General features: G+C 50.8%; 1 protein-coding gene across 1 annotated transcript in view; it reads right to left on the bottom strand.

Annotated features, from left to right (window-relative positions):
- Positions 1–13,731, bottom strand: part of Sfrp1 (secreted frizzled related protein 1) — a 36,166-nt gene extending 22,435 nt beyond the window's left edge. The window contains exons 1-2 of the mRNA XM_032919148.1: positions 12,919–13,731; positions 8,286–8,363 (exon numbers count right to left, since the gene is read on the bottom strand). Of these exons, the coding sequence (XP_032775039.1) occupies positions 8,286–8,363; positions 12,919–13,462 (622 nt within the window). The 5' untranslated portion in view covers positions 13,463–13,731. The remainder of the gene's footprint in view (positions 1–8,285; positions 8,364–12,918) is intronic.
- Positions 13,732–14,075: the final 344 nt, after the last annotated feature.

Below are 14,075 nucleotides of genomic sequence, written 5' to 3' on the forward strand. Positions count from 1 at the left end.
TTCTCAGGCAAGCCAGAATGACAGCGTTAGTGACAGGCGGGGCCCCTTACACGGCAAAGCCATAGTTCAAATATTTATCGTATGTGTCTGGCTTTCACACAGAATGTGCAACCTGCCAGTTAGCACTGTTTACCTTGGTAGAAATTCACGGGAAATCTTAGTCTGAGCAGGCCCAGAGTTTATTTTACTGCCAGAGAAACAACTTTCTTTGATAAATCACCCGTGTGACAGTGTTCCTGAAAGACTAAACAAAGATCTCAAACGTAATCTACAGCCTTTGAGAAACCTTGCAAAGCTAATGCGTGTTTAATTGGCTGCTCTAAGCAGGTTGGGGACAGGGCAAGGGTCTGACATTTCTTTGGCCATTTGTTCTCCTTTTTTTTAAGGGGAGAAAAAAAAATACAGATTGAAGCTTTTGGCTCGTTTCTGCAAAACTGGATGAAACCTACCAATATCTCAAGGCCCCTTTCTTCTGAGTGTAGCCTATTTGTGGGGCTGAGTGGCACAAGGAACCGGTTTGAAAAGGAAACCCCCGGACTGGAATACTGCTTGAGAAAAAAAGGGGGAGGGAGAGGGAGGTGCCCCAACACAAAAGGGGCTCTCAAATCTCTCTGAAACAGACCCCAATAAATTATGAGCGGAATATATTACGGATAAGATTTCTCAGGAGCACACTGACACAAAAGACAACTTCGGTGGGCGTGTCCTGGACCTGCCGTAGATTGGGTTATAATTGTCTGGCGGCTTCCAGACGCATGACTGAAAGATGTCATCTAATGCAAGTCCGGATCTCCTTCACTTCTAGAATAGAGAGGGTCTGAGGCTTGGGGGAGGGGCAGCTGCCCGTTCGTGTTCGGTTTGTTAACTGCGGTATCTTGGGGCAACGCAATCCCTCAAAGTTTCCCAAACCAACTCATAAAAAACCTTCTGCTAACCGGAGAATCACCTAGACATTCCACTGTATTTCCTAATCTTTCACTTTTTTTTTTTTCTTTTAAAGTTTTTCTCTCTTTGCCCAACAAGATGGCTTCGTGAGAATTCTCCTCCCTAGGCTGAGCTCCACCCAGAAATGGTTCTCAGCACTAAGTGAACATAACTATGGCATCCATAGTCCGGGAAATGGAATTAATTAATCGACTTGATTAATTGAGCACTCCGAACAACATAATGTTGTGATTACCATTTGAGAAGCAGGCCCAGGGAGGTTGAGAGACTCCCTGTGGTGACCCAGCCTGAAGAGTTTAGATTTAACCCAAGTTTGTCTGGCTCAGTCAGCTTGGCCTCCCCACCAAGAAGAAATCCCACAGTCGGTGAGCACCTTCTCCATGTAAGGCACGGAGCATTTAAAGTCCGAATTCTGGGATGAAAGGAACATTCCTTCTCCTCCACCATCTTGGCAGGATAGGAGGTGTCGGGCATGCAAGGGGAGACCAGAACGCGTCGTGTACCTTGTGGCCCAGCAAGTACTAGCAAAGGAAAGCAGTCAGGGATCCAGTCCAGGTCAGGCATCCTTGAGCTAGCCTTCTCAGTCTACAAAGGGAGGGCATGGAACTGGTTGGTCTTCGAGGTCCCACCCACCTCAGACTACCTTTAGCCTGAGCCACCCAGCACTCAGAGAGATAGCAGCATGGGTTTTCCCCAATCCCAGCTTGTCCCCTATCTGTCCCCTTCTACCACCCACCAGAAAGGCTTCCAAAGGGTGACATCTGAGGGCCACCCTCCTGGGTCACCTTACCCATAACCATTATACATAATAGCCATCTTATAGTAAAAGGAGAGAGGACGTCAGACGTCATAAGGTAGGCCAAATACACAGATGAATGCTGTCTGATCCGTTCCTCTGAAGTCCTCTGAGTAGCCACCTTCGTCAAGAAAGCATGGAGAATGAATAGTGTTTGCAAGGGACTGAAGGGGAAGGGGAGAGGTTATTGTTTTAACAGGCACAAAGTTTCAGTGCAGGTAGCGAAAAACCCCAGAGACAGACCTGGTGATGTTCCCTCCACAGTGTACTTAACACCGCTGACCTAACCCTGAGAAACACCGGAAACGGTAAGGTGTCTGTTGTATGTTTCGCCACCATAGCAACAGGAGGCAGTTTGACAAGACTACCGCTTGGCACCACATGGGAAGGACTGGCCCTAGGGAATAAGCTGGTCAGAACTAGACTGAACCAGAAAATAGGCATTAGCCGGTCCTAACGTGCACGTAATGCTCACGTCTGTGAGGCAAGCAAATGTAGCCATACAACCCAGCACGAAGAAGGTCAAAGGTTCAAGAGAGAATTGGGTTTGGTTTAAAGAATAAAAAAACCAGCAGAGACGCTGGAGCTTCAAAAAATCACCTAAAAAGCATGAAGGCCCCACTCACCCAAGACAAATCTAGAATGAATGAATGAATGAATGAATGAGCGAGAACGCAACAAAATGAGCTTGAGTCCAGCTTGTAGGCTACTTAACATTTCCTCTCCTCTGCTTCTCACCAAATCTGCACCTGAGTATCAGCTGCCATCTCGCTAGGGGAAACTGAGGCAGGAACAGTCAGAGAGACTTGCTCAGCATGGCAGGGCCCACGCACAGCAGCAAAGAGCTGCTCAAAGGATGTGGCTCTGCCTCACAGGGTACAGCAGCCCCATCCGGGGGCTCACTGTTTTAGGGCACCGACCTGACACTCGATGACATCTGCCTCAACGCCTTCCTGCCAGCCAAGGATCAGAGAGAGAGGAAGGTGCGCCTTGCTCCCTGGATGAGAACTTGGTTCTTTACAGCGTTTCCTCCTGGTTCTGCAGTATGTGGCCTCAGTCTGCCGCCTAGACCCTGGTTCCTCGGATCAGCCCCTTGGCTCTCAAACCCTGATAGGAGCTCTCTGATTTGTGATCACAGACAAGTCCCACATACCTTTCCAGGCTTTGCATTCAACAGAGTTTCAACATAGATTCCCAACCCATGCCTGGGGTTGAGAGAAGAGGCAGGATGTGAGCCACATTACACGATATAGTGCTTGGATCGAAAGGCCAAACACCACTTCCTGTGCTTGGGACACTTGACAACTGTCCTGTGTCCTCATCACAGAGTGTGGATGAGACCCATGTTCTAGGTGCCCCGAGTTGTTTGCCCTCCTAACACCTCTCCCCTCCTCTCTATCCTCTTACTTTGAGTGAACTGGACCAGGTCACTCCAAACCAAGCATGTCCAAACTCGACAACAAGTTGCACACATCCACTTGGAAGGGATGCTCTCCTTTACTGGGAGCCTACTGTGTATGAGACATTGTCCAGGGACTGGTTAAAAGCATAAATGAACCTTATTTTGTTCTCAGACTCAGGTTTTCTTCCCATTTTAGCAGTGAAGTTAATGCACTCTTTGTCAGTGGTGCACGAGAGAGAGAGAGAGAGAGAGAGAGAGAGAGAGAGAGAGAGAGAGAGAATATCTATTAATCACGCAGAAGGTAAATATGGCCCCAGACACAGAGCCTGCTCTCAAGTAGTGGCAGCTGGTCTCCCCCATATCCAAGAGGAAGCCTAAAGTTTAGTTTGGAAAGCCTGAGCTGACTTTTTGCAAGAGAGCGAACTGCCTTCCAGTGACTCTCCACAGCGGCTCAGCCAGAGAGATTCCCGAGGCAGAGTGCGAACAGCTCCACCAAGGAGCAGGGACCACGGGAACTACTTCTAGGAAATATTCCCTGTGCCGGCCGGCTCGGAGAAGATTTCCTTTTCCTTGCCTGTTTCACTAATTTTACTTATTGCCAGGGAAAGACTTTTCTCTTTGAGGGAACGTGTAAACAAACGAGGGGAAGATATTGTCTCAGAGGGCAAGAAAAACTTGCAAAGAAACCCCTTTTTTGTGAAAAGAAAACAAGGAGCTGATCAAGAACTGTCAGGCCCCAAATGTAAAGATGCCGGTGACAGGGCACCCCACTTCCTTGGGAAAGGACTGTGGTCCTCCCACCGGTGTTTCAGGAAGGCCTAGGGGGGAACTCACAGGAAACAGAAAAGAAACAAAGTGGTTGGAAGTGAATAGAAATCCCGTGGTGGCTATGTATGAATTAGATTAGCATCTCCCTGAGATAAACGAATGGAGAGAGAGTGAGAGAGTGAGAGAGAGAGAGCAAGAGGGGGGAGTGGGGGGGCAGGGAAAGAGAGAGAGAGAGAGAGAGAGAGAGAGAGAGAGAGAGAGAGAGAGAGAGAGAGAGCACGCGCGCTTTTTAACACTAAGGGTGTCAGTGTGGAAGCTTGCAGATGCTACACTGACTGGCCTCTTTAAGAACTGAGCACAGCACCGTTCCCAGCCTGTAGTACACCAGGCAAGGTGACCACCATTTTGAGACCAAAGGCTTTGCATCGGCTAACCATGGGCTCCCCACATCTGTTGCCTGATCCAGGCTGATCTGGCTGCATTCCTGAGCGTCAGCACACACACTTTCTGCTGTTGTCTTCTGCCTGTTGAGGAAGAAAAAAAAGTGCTGTGCACTAAGAGGGGAGAGTGCAGGAAGCAGAGAACACAGCAAGGTAGGCAGGTTTAAAAATGTGCCATTCAGTGGAGAGGGCAACAGGCTCGGCATGGCCCGCTCCATGCTGGTAGTGAGGGGACTCGGAGGCAAAAGGACAGCAAGTGAGCGTGTGTGCTCACCCCTAAGGAGCACACCGCAAACAAAATGCTCTCTCCAGCAACTGATATCTTCCCACTGGGGACACCAGAGCCACTTAATCCAAAGCGCGATCCCTGGAGTGGGGAGTCAAACATTCTTTGCCTTGTGTTAGCTTGCATTGTCCGGTGCTTTTGTTTTCTAACTGAATCCCATCAGTGTGGCTGACTGCCTCTCTTCCTCGAAATGAACAGAGATAGGTAACAAGCTTCTCAACAAGGCGGCATTCTGCAGGGCGCTAAGAAGGGCAGGGCTAAGCTCGGTCCCCACAGAGAGAGAGAGAGAGAGAGAGAGAGAGAGAGAGAGAGAGAGAGAGAGAGAGAGAGAATATGAATGAATGAGAATATCCTATTTAGCATTTCCTGAAGACCTTACAAACAAAAAGCCAAGAAATGCTCTCCTCTCCCTCAGAGAAGCCTGACATGCCCAGTCCTCACCACACACTCACTATGGCACCTGTGTGTCATAGTCACAGTACTGTTCTCAATCTTACAGGAGAGGAGGAGGCCCCTCGGTGAGTCAGAATACTCCAAGGGAGAAAGGCAGATAGCTCCTTCTGTATCACCACGAGGATGTCATAAAATGAACCATATGCAAGGTCTGAGGGGACCTCATGAACCTAAGAAGAGAATACTTTTAGGGTTCCAGGGGTTACAGGACAGCAATCTTAAAGGACCCATCACTCTGGACCACGGAGCCGACTGGTTATTGATAAGAGGCACTTCTTTAAGTTAGCACCGCCCTGGGGGCTGTTGGCTTGGCAGGATCCTACTGCGGTGGGGGAGTGACAGGCAAAGGTAAGTTAAGGCTCATCCTCTGGACTTCTGCGTTTGTTAGAACGCCAACGTTTGCATGGCAGGTTCCCCAAAGGCTTGCCTCTTTAGTCCTTGACCTCCAAATGTATCTACGTTAGCTGCCACGAAACCCGCAGGGGACAGAATTAAGGGACAGGAGTGAGAGATTTGTGGGAGAATTAATGACAATTTGGAGTTGATAAGTTCCAAAGGTTCTGGACCTACAGCCACTTTCTTAACAAGGCTGCCCTGGCTTTGGCCTTTTAATTCCTATAAACTCTGCTGTAAAGGAAAGTCACCACTCTCTAGAAAGTCAGCAATTGGTGTCTAGTCGGGATTTTAAAATCTAAAGTTAAATTTTAATTTATTCCAGGTAGGTATATTTGGAACTATGTCTAGTATAATTCATTGTGCTCAATAAACATTAAGTAAAAGTGATAAAAGCAGATAGACTCGGACACACTCCCCCTGGCTTGAGAGCTTCCTTAGTAGGAAGTCAGTCCTGGCCAATCACTTCCATTTCTTCAGTTCTAGGGCTTTCCAACACCCATCCCTGAACCTGATAAAATCCCACAAACACGCAGCATCCGGCAGAGCATTACTCTCTGGGCTCCATCTGAAATTGTTCCCCCAGACTCACACGATGTCAGGGGGACCGGTAAACATGAACACCAGGGTTCGCCATCTCCAAGATGGATGACTTGGGAAGAACAACCTCTTCTTTAGGCCTCCTGGGGAGCCTTTGGGATTCTCCCAGCCCTCCCCACGGAACAAAAGGCTTCTTGTCAGGCTTGCTCTGAGATTCTAGTCGCTCTCTCAGTTCCCTTCCTTCCAGGTTTATCTCTGGGAAGGACTATCTTTGTGGATTAAAAAGCTGGGAGCACTATGGGGCTGTGTGTACCCACACACTGTTTGAGGGAGATCCACCAGTCCAAGCCCAGTTTGGGGCACCTTAACAACGACAAGACAGGAGTAAAAGGGTCATCTGACATTGTGTGTATCACTGCACATGCCATCTGTAACTTGCTTGTTGACGATACAGGACCTCACCATGTAGCACAGACTGGTCTTGAACTCAAGATTCTCCCACCTCCCCCACCCAAGTGCCGTGGTTATAAGTATGCACCACATACCCAGTTTCTTGCTAACATTTTTTAATGAACTCAAAATGAAACTCGTGGTGTATGTACCTATAATCTCAACACAGGGGAAGTAGAAACTAGCCTGTGCTACATAACCGTGAAAGGCCATCCTGCGCTACATCCAGAACTGTTTAAAAAAAAAAAAAAAAAAAAAAAAAACTCTTAAAAATTTTTAAGAGACCATAAGAAAAAAGGGGTGCGATTCATACAAGCAGCAGAATGTAGCAGAAACTGTGCGTTCTTCTGATGCATACTGTTGTCCTCTCTGTCACAAATGGGACGGACGCAAAGGCTCGATAGCAAAGTTTAAAGCCGTCAGAGATAAATACAACTTTTTAAGAACGTGCGGGCAACGGGCTCAGCGTGGAATGGCGCCTGTCGCCTAGCCTGACAGCCCGAGTTCATTCGTCCCCTGCACCCACGTGAATGGTGGAAGAGAGTCAACTCTTTCAAGCTGTTCTCTGACCTCCTTGTGTGCAAGCAAACACACACAGTTAAAAACTAAATAAACATCAGCTTCCACGAAGGTCTCTGTGGCAAAGGGCTGGAACAGATCGGAGACTGTGCGCACCCCGATGTGCAAACTCCCCGGGCTTGTGAGTGCTCACACACACATGTGGGGCACACCGGAGCACAGCGCTCTACGATACCAGACGGGCCCATGTCACCTTCATGAAAACACAGTGGCTCTGAACAGACCCGAAGACTCACGTTACCCACCTTATGCCTTCTCTCCTAAGAAGTTGGAAGACATCACCCTAGAACTGCATCAGCCCAAATCTGTCCTTCACCAAAATGGTCCTGGCCCTGCCTGATGCTCTATGTCCAGCAGAGGAGACCCAAGAGAGGGAGGGAGCAGGATCCAAAAGGACACCACTTATATGTCTGTTCTCAGAGGTTCAGAAGTCACTGGGTTTTCCTGTTGGCCAGAGCGGCCATCCTAGAAGGGTCCTGGATTTGCTCCCTACCCCGGCTAGCCCTGCTCTGGCAGCTGCAGGTGCTGATTCAGAATTCTCTCTCAACTCAGAGAAACTTGGGAAGTAGGGACAGAAATCACACGCCTGTGACATCACCAGTGTTCTTTGCCTGGAAGACTCTGGCTAGGGCCTCAGGGGAATCCTGAGGCAGAAATCTCCCCAACCTGGGGAGGCACCCCACCCACCCGGGGCCATTTCAGTCCGGGGTAGAGTAGTGCTGACACCTAGGGGTGGATATAAAAACCAAACTGCAGAGAAAGAGCCAAGTTCTGCACCAGGTGAAGAGAAAGAACTTTACAGTCCAGCACCTCAGCTCCTGGCTTCATTCCTGTCCCTAAGTCTGTATCCTTCTGCCATTAAAGGAGGTTCCCCGAAATCTGAAACACAGAGGCACAAGCAGTCTAACTTTGAGAAAAGATGGTCCAACCTTGGCACCGGGGCGCACTCCTTTGATCCCAGCACTTGGGAGGCAGAGGCAGGAGGATCTCTAAGTGTGAGGTCAGCCTGGTCTACAGAGTGAGTTCCAGGACAGCCATGGACAAAAGATGATCCATGCTCACTCTGCCTAGACAGACTTCCTTTTGCCTAGGGATGAAAATGAGAGAGCGGGGGCAGAAGATGTGAAGCTCAAACGATGTTCCTATGAGCTCATGTCCTCAGGGGTGGGGGCTTCGGGGGGAGGGGACACAGGACAGGGAAAGGTGGGGATTCCAAAGCCCCACATGTCTTACCAAACTCGCTTGCACAGAGATGTTCGATGATGGCCTCCGATTTCAACTCGTTGTCACACGGAGGACACACTGTTGTACCTAGCAAGGGAAAACAAGCAGAAACAGATGCCGTAAGTCATGGCGATAGGGACCCTTAGACCACAGACCAGGCAGGAGCCAGGCTAACAAGAGCTAGAGGTCTTCTGGGGACCCTGAAAGGCTTCCTGTGAGTGACGGTGAAGGGCTCCTGAACTCAGAACCAAACACATAAGCGGATGAACATTTTCATCAAAAGAAGGAGAAGAGGAGGAGGAAGAGGAAGAAGGAAGGAAGGAAGGAAGGAAGGAGGGAGGGAGGGAGGGAGAGGGGGAAGAAAAGAAAAGCTGGCTTATAAGTCAAAACAGATCTCATGAATTACTTCTAGTTCTTCCTCCCCTTTATCTAGCCCCCTCTGATTCCGGCTCCTCCCTATCTGCAGACTCTGAACATGATAGCCCATCAATTTGACCAAGTATCTAGGACCAAGAGAAGAGTAATACTCAATTACTCAAGCCCAGGGTCCTGAAGTGCCATCAGGACTCCAAAAACAGCAGACTGTGGGGTGGGGGAGGGGAGGGGAAGAGCTAGCAAGAGCCACCAAATGGAGGACAGAGAGGGCCAGGGAGGAAACCCTTTGGATGATCTTTCAAGGAGCGCTTTGAAGAGATCGTGCGTGTGTGCGTGCGTGTGTGCGTGCGAGCGAGCGAGTGAGGCAAGCCTCTGGGAGGCTGTTAGACCCCAGTGGGAAGGGGCTTCAGAGGCTTCTTTGGAAGGGCAGAGATGCTGTGTTTATAAGAGACTCCTCCAAGGGTTGGACTCCTCCTCATTGCTCATTGCCTATCAGCTTACTGATGGCTGAGAACAAGTCTCCAGTCTGTATACACCAGTTTCTCTCCCACATGTACCACACACTCTGGCAGCTGCCTTTCAAATTTTAGGAGCAGAGGAAGCACAGTGCAAGCAAAAGCTAAGGAAGCCTCTTTGGGCCAGATGTTGGGACTATGCCTGCTTCTCTCCCAGAGCTTGTGATTGGGTTCTGGAGGTAACGTTTCTGAACAAACACAAACAAACAAAACAAAACACAACAAACAAAAACCTCTTCCCCAGAAATCTCCATCACGGTGTCTGCCTTCCACGTAAAGAAAGAAAAAGGAAAGGAAGTTGTAGACAGAACCATGGGACCCACAACAGGAAAGTGAACTGTGTGTTTGGGTTTCCTCTCTGTTTTTGTGGTTGCCTTTTTTTTTTTTTTTTTCAAAGTAGAAGTTATTCCCATTGCAAAGTTCAGGGTATAAAATGTTGAACAAGGCACCATAGGCCTCCTTCATACGCCCCCAAAACTCTACTGGCATTTCCAGCCTCTGCATTCCAACAGGACAAGAGTTTCAGTCTGTGGATTGAGCCCAGCCTGCAAGCATTCTCCGTGGCTTCTTGGGGGCGTGGGGGAGTGTATGCAGGGTGAGGGGTGGATCATTGTGCATTCTCTACATCGTTTTCCCCTCCTCTCAGTACTTCCAGTGAAGAGTTTGAGCAGAGAGAGAGAGAGAGAGAGAGAGAGAGAGAGAGAGAGAGAGAGAGAGAGAGAGGAAGGTGTGTAACGCAATATTAATCTCTGTCCCTCGTGTGCCTTTGGGGCCCTGCAAGGCTGCCTCACAGGAGCAACAGACTTCCCTGAGGCAGGTAAACCGAATCATGGCAGTCAAGTGTGCAGTACATGAATGAAAGACTAAAAGGCTTTGTACTTCCTCAACGGTTATGAGGAAGTGGAGGGGAAGGGCCAACACCAGAGTCAGGACTAAGATTACTTTGTGAAATCAATGCGTACTTGGAGAAGAGAGAGTGGCAGGAGAGAGCTGGGAGAGGTGGGGAAGGAGAGGCAGAGGCAGGAAGACTGATTTTCCCTGGGCTGTTAGCTCACTGAGGAGACAGGAGGAAGTACCATAACGGGAGTCAGGGAGAAGCGAGGGCTGCCCGGCCTCTCCAGTCTGCGACTGAACCTGGCTGATTGAACGCACAACAACATTGCCTAAACATCCCGACTTAACAAGACAGGCTCAGCCTCACAACTCAGTGAAACCTGGCAGGGAGGGAGAATGACAATTTATTAAATTAGTGTAATGTACGCCCAAGTCTTAGAAGTCAGTTTCCTGGGATAGACAACATAATTGCTTTTCCTGACAGAAGCTAAGGTACCATGAGCAACCACTGTTTGAAACAGGGGAAAAAAACAAAGTCTTGGGCCCTTTGGCTCACGTCTCACGATCAGGCTTACCTTGAATACCAAGGGGCTTCCCAACACTCCCAAACCCTGTGTCCAATCATCCTCAGAGGTGAAGTGCTGTGTTGAAATGTTAGGTTTCTGTGTTAGGAATACAGGGTAGGCAAACAGAGCAAGGCACCCTAAGTCCCAGGGCTTGTTCCATAGCCACCAGCCTAAGGTTCTGAGGACCAGTAGTGTAATCTGTCTTAACCTTCCCCCTAGCCAGCTTAACACTCAGACAGACAGACAGACAGACAGACAGACAGACAGACAGAGGACGGATGGACGGACAGCCCTGTGGGTAAAAGTGGGTGTCCATCGTGTGGGACACCCTCCTAATGCTGTCTCTCCAGAGATGCTGGTGCCTTTCACAAAAATCAAAACTCACTTAAGAGAAAGTCAACCCAGCCACACTCCTACCAGACAACACACACACGTACACACATGTACACACACATGATCACGCACACACACACACACACACACACCTTGATTCAGCGAAGAATTCCTCCATCTGCAAGGAGGAACCAGAGACATGGAACCATGAGAGGCATCCATCCATAAGTGGGTAAGGGCGAGTGTGCCCTTGCCCTGCCTGTCTCTTGGAGGGGTACATGTTTGACTGGACTCAGAAACAGCACCACCCCTATCTGGTCCTCTCTTCTTGCCCTTTACACATCAGACCCTTTACACAAAGCTGTTTCTCACAGGCTTCCACTTTAAGCCCACCAACAGCCCCAGCAAGGGCAATCAATCAGTGGCCATGGGGAATGGACAGAATTCAAGCAAAGTTGGCCACAGGCTCTCCTGGCAGGCAGGCGCTAGAAAGGAAACTGTGGTCTGTAGGGTGCTGGAGGGTGGGTGGGGGAGCTCCATGGGGATAGAAAGAACAGGGCTCTGGTCTAGGGAAATGCTCGACCCCCAGTGAGCCACCTCAAATGGCTACACATACCAGCCCTGAGGACAGGGGTGCCCAGGGCTACCATTTACCTTACAGGCTGGGGCCCACGCCAGACAAGGGCAATCACTTTGGACCTACCTTCCTCCCTAGAATGAATAGGAGCCTTCAAACTTTCCTCATGTCTACCCCAAGTCCTCACTCTGAGGCAGCTAAATGAGGCACCAACAAGAGGCACTTGGCAGTGAGTGCATGCCTGTAATTCTAGAACTGAGGAGAGTGAAACAGGAGGAATTTGTGTTCAAGACCAGCCTGGGCTGTACACCAAGAGACTAAGACCCTGCTTCAGAAAGCCAAGACACTCAACACTTCAAAGTAAGCTAAAGTCTCCTCTGCAGAAACGGCCGGGAGTGGGGGTGGGGGAGTGGGGGAGTGCCAGCTTCTGTGACAAGGACCACTGTACGAGAACATCTGCTACATACTCCTGAGGCTCGCCCCACAGGAATGAACCCAATAAGGGTTCATACCACCAGGATGCTGTGTGCAGCTATGGGTTCTGTGTGTGTTTCTGGTTTTGTTTTGAGTCTCCAGATTTTCTTTTTCCTTTTCACGCAAAAATTTCCCTTTAAATACGGGCTTCCCAAGAGAAATTCTGGTCCCCCGGGGTTCAGTATTTGCAGCGCCCAATTTACAGGTCCTCACCGCCCCCCCAGGAAGAGATAAACAATGAGCTAATTACATTTTTATCTTTCTAATTACCTAAGGATTTGTGTGAAGGAGAGAGGCAGGGGGTATGCAAGGCTGGTGCTGGAGAGGTTTTTGCAACCCCCGAGGTTTGCTAAACTCAAGGTTGCTGCCTGAATTTAGAGGCGAAGAAACGGAAGTTGCGCTTTCTAAAACGACTTTCCTCAGTCAGTTCTGCAACACGACTGGAAGATAGGCTAAACAGAGAGGACTTCTTGTTGATTGTTTTGTCTTTAGGGAAAAAAAAGTTTACCAACTTATGAAAATAAATCCCTCGGTCTGAGGTTTGGGAGTTGTTTTGTTTTTGTTTGTTTGTTTGTTTTTTGTAGTTTGAGTGAGTAGTTTTCCAAGGGAACTGTGTCTGTCTCGGATGTTAACAGCTTTGGATGAGGACGCCGCGCTCTCCCTGAAGAGATGGACGTCCTCCTTTTATTCAAAACCTAGGCTTTGCTTTGTTTCAGGTACGGAAAACGCCAGACTGGAGCTTAAGAAGGGCAGCTCCACGTCTTCCCCGGGCCGAGGCTCCCCAGGAATCACGGAGTACCTGGGGCGGGAGAAGCGCCAAGCGGCGCCTGGGCCTCCCAGAAGCTTTCGGGATCCGGTCTGCACACCTTGCGGGTTGTGGTGCGCGGCTCCCGGTCTTTCCCCTCTACAGCCCGGGGCCAGTGCGGTTTGGCGCGGGGATTCACGGGCGTGGGAAGGCGTACCCTTACCTTGGGGCTTCGAGGCTTCGGTGGCATTGGGCGGGGTCATGGCGATGCAGACGTCGCCCTCGGGGAACTTGTCACATTTGAGCATCTCGGGCCAGTAGAAGCCGAAGAACTGCATGACCGGCTCGCACGAGTCGCGCACGGCCTCGCAGAGCCAGCGACACGGGTAGATGGGCCGGTCCAGACAGACGGGCGCGAAGAGCGAGCAGAGGAAGACCTGGGTGCCCATGTGGCAGTTCTTGTTGAGCAGCGGCACCCAGCTGCTGGCCTGCTGCTTCACCTCTGCCATGGTCTCGTGCTCCAGCAGGTTGGGCAGCACCATCTTCTTGTAGCCCACGTTGTGGCACAGCCGCAGGTCCACCGGGATGTCCACGCACTGCGGGGGCTTGGTGTAGAAGCGCCCGCTCTGATAGGAGCCGATGTCCGACTGGAAGCTCACGTAGTCGTACTCGCTGGCCGAACCCGCGGCCAGCAGCGCGGCGGCCAACGCCAGCAGCACGCCCGAGGCGGCCCCGCCGCGACCCGGCGCGTTGCGCCCGACGCCCATGCTGCTCGGCGACGTCGGGGCTGCCCACGCTGCCTTCACGCGCGCGTCCCGCTGCAAACTTCCCGGAGCCTCCGGGGACAAAGGCGCAGTGCCGGGCCCCGTCCGGCTCGGGGCCGCGCGCTGCTCCCCGAGTCTCCGATCGATGGGGTCTTCGGCTGCCGCAGGTCCCGGCGGCGGGACTGGCGCGAGGCGGGGAGCGCGCGGGGCCGAGTGCCGTCCCGGCTCGCAGAGGCGCGGCGGGCTGCGGGCTGCTGCACCTACTTGCGGCGCTGCAGCTCGAGTGCGCGGTGTGCGGGTGGCCGAGCCCTGGATCTCCCGCGCGCAGCCAATCAGCTCCGCGCTGCCGGGAGCCGCTCTCCACACCGCGTCAGTCAGCCGCGCAGTTAACCAATCGCCGCGCCGGCCAGAGGGATCGGTTTACTAGAACTAGACCCAGGTCAACACCCCTTAAAAAAGCAAAACCCAAAACTAAGCAAGTACTTCGAAGGAGGCAAATGCAAAGGGAAGAGAGTAGTTAGAAGTGTGGGGGGGTGGAGACGGTGTTGGACGCTGTAATTAAAGCGAGTCGGTTTGTTTAAAGAAAAAAAAAAGGACTCTTCATAAGACTTGCAAA

This window comes from Rattus rattus, chromosome 13 (genome assembly GCF_011064425.1).
Source record: "Rattus rattus isolate New Zealand chromosome 13, Rrattus_CSIRO_v1, whole genome shotgun sequence".
In the NCBI taxonomy this organism is placed as follows: domain Eukaryota; kingdom Metazoa; phylum Chordata; class Mammalia; order Rodentia; family Muridae; genus Rattus; species Rattus rattus.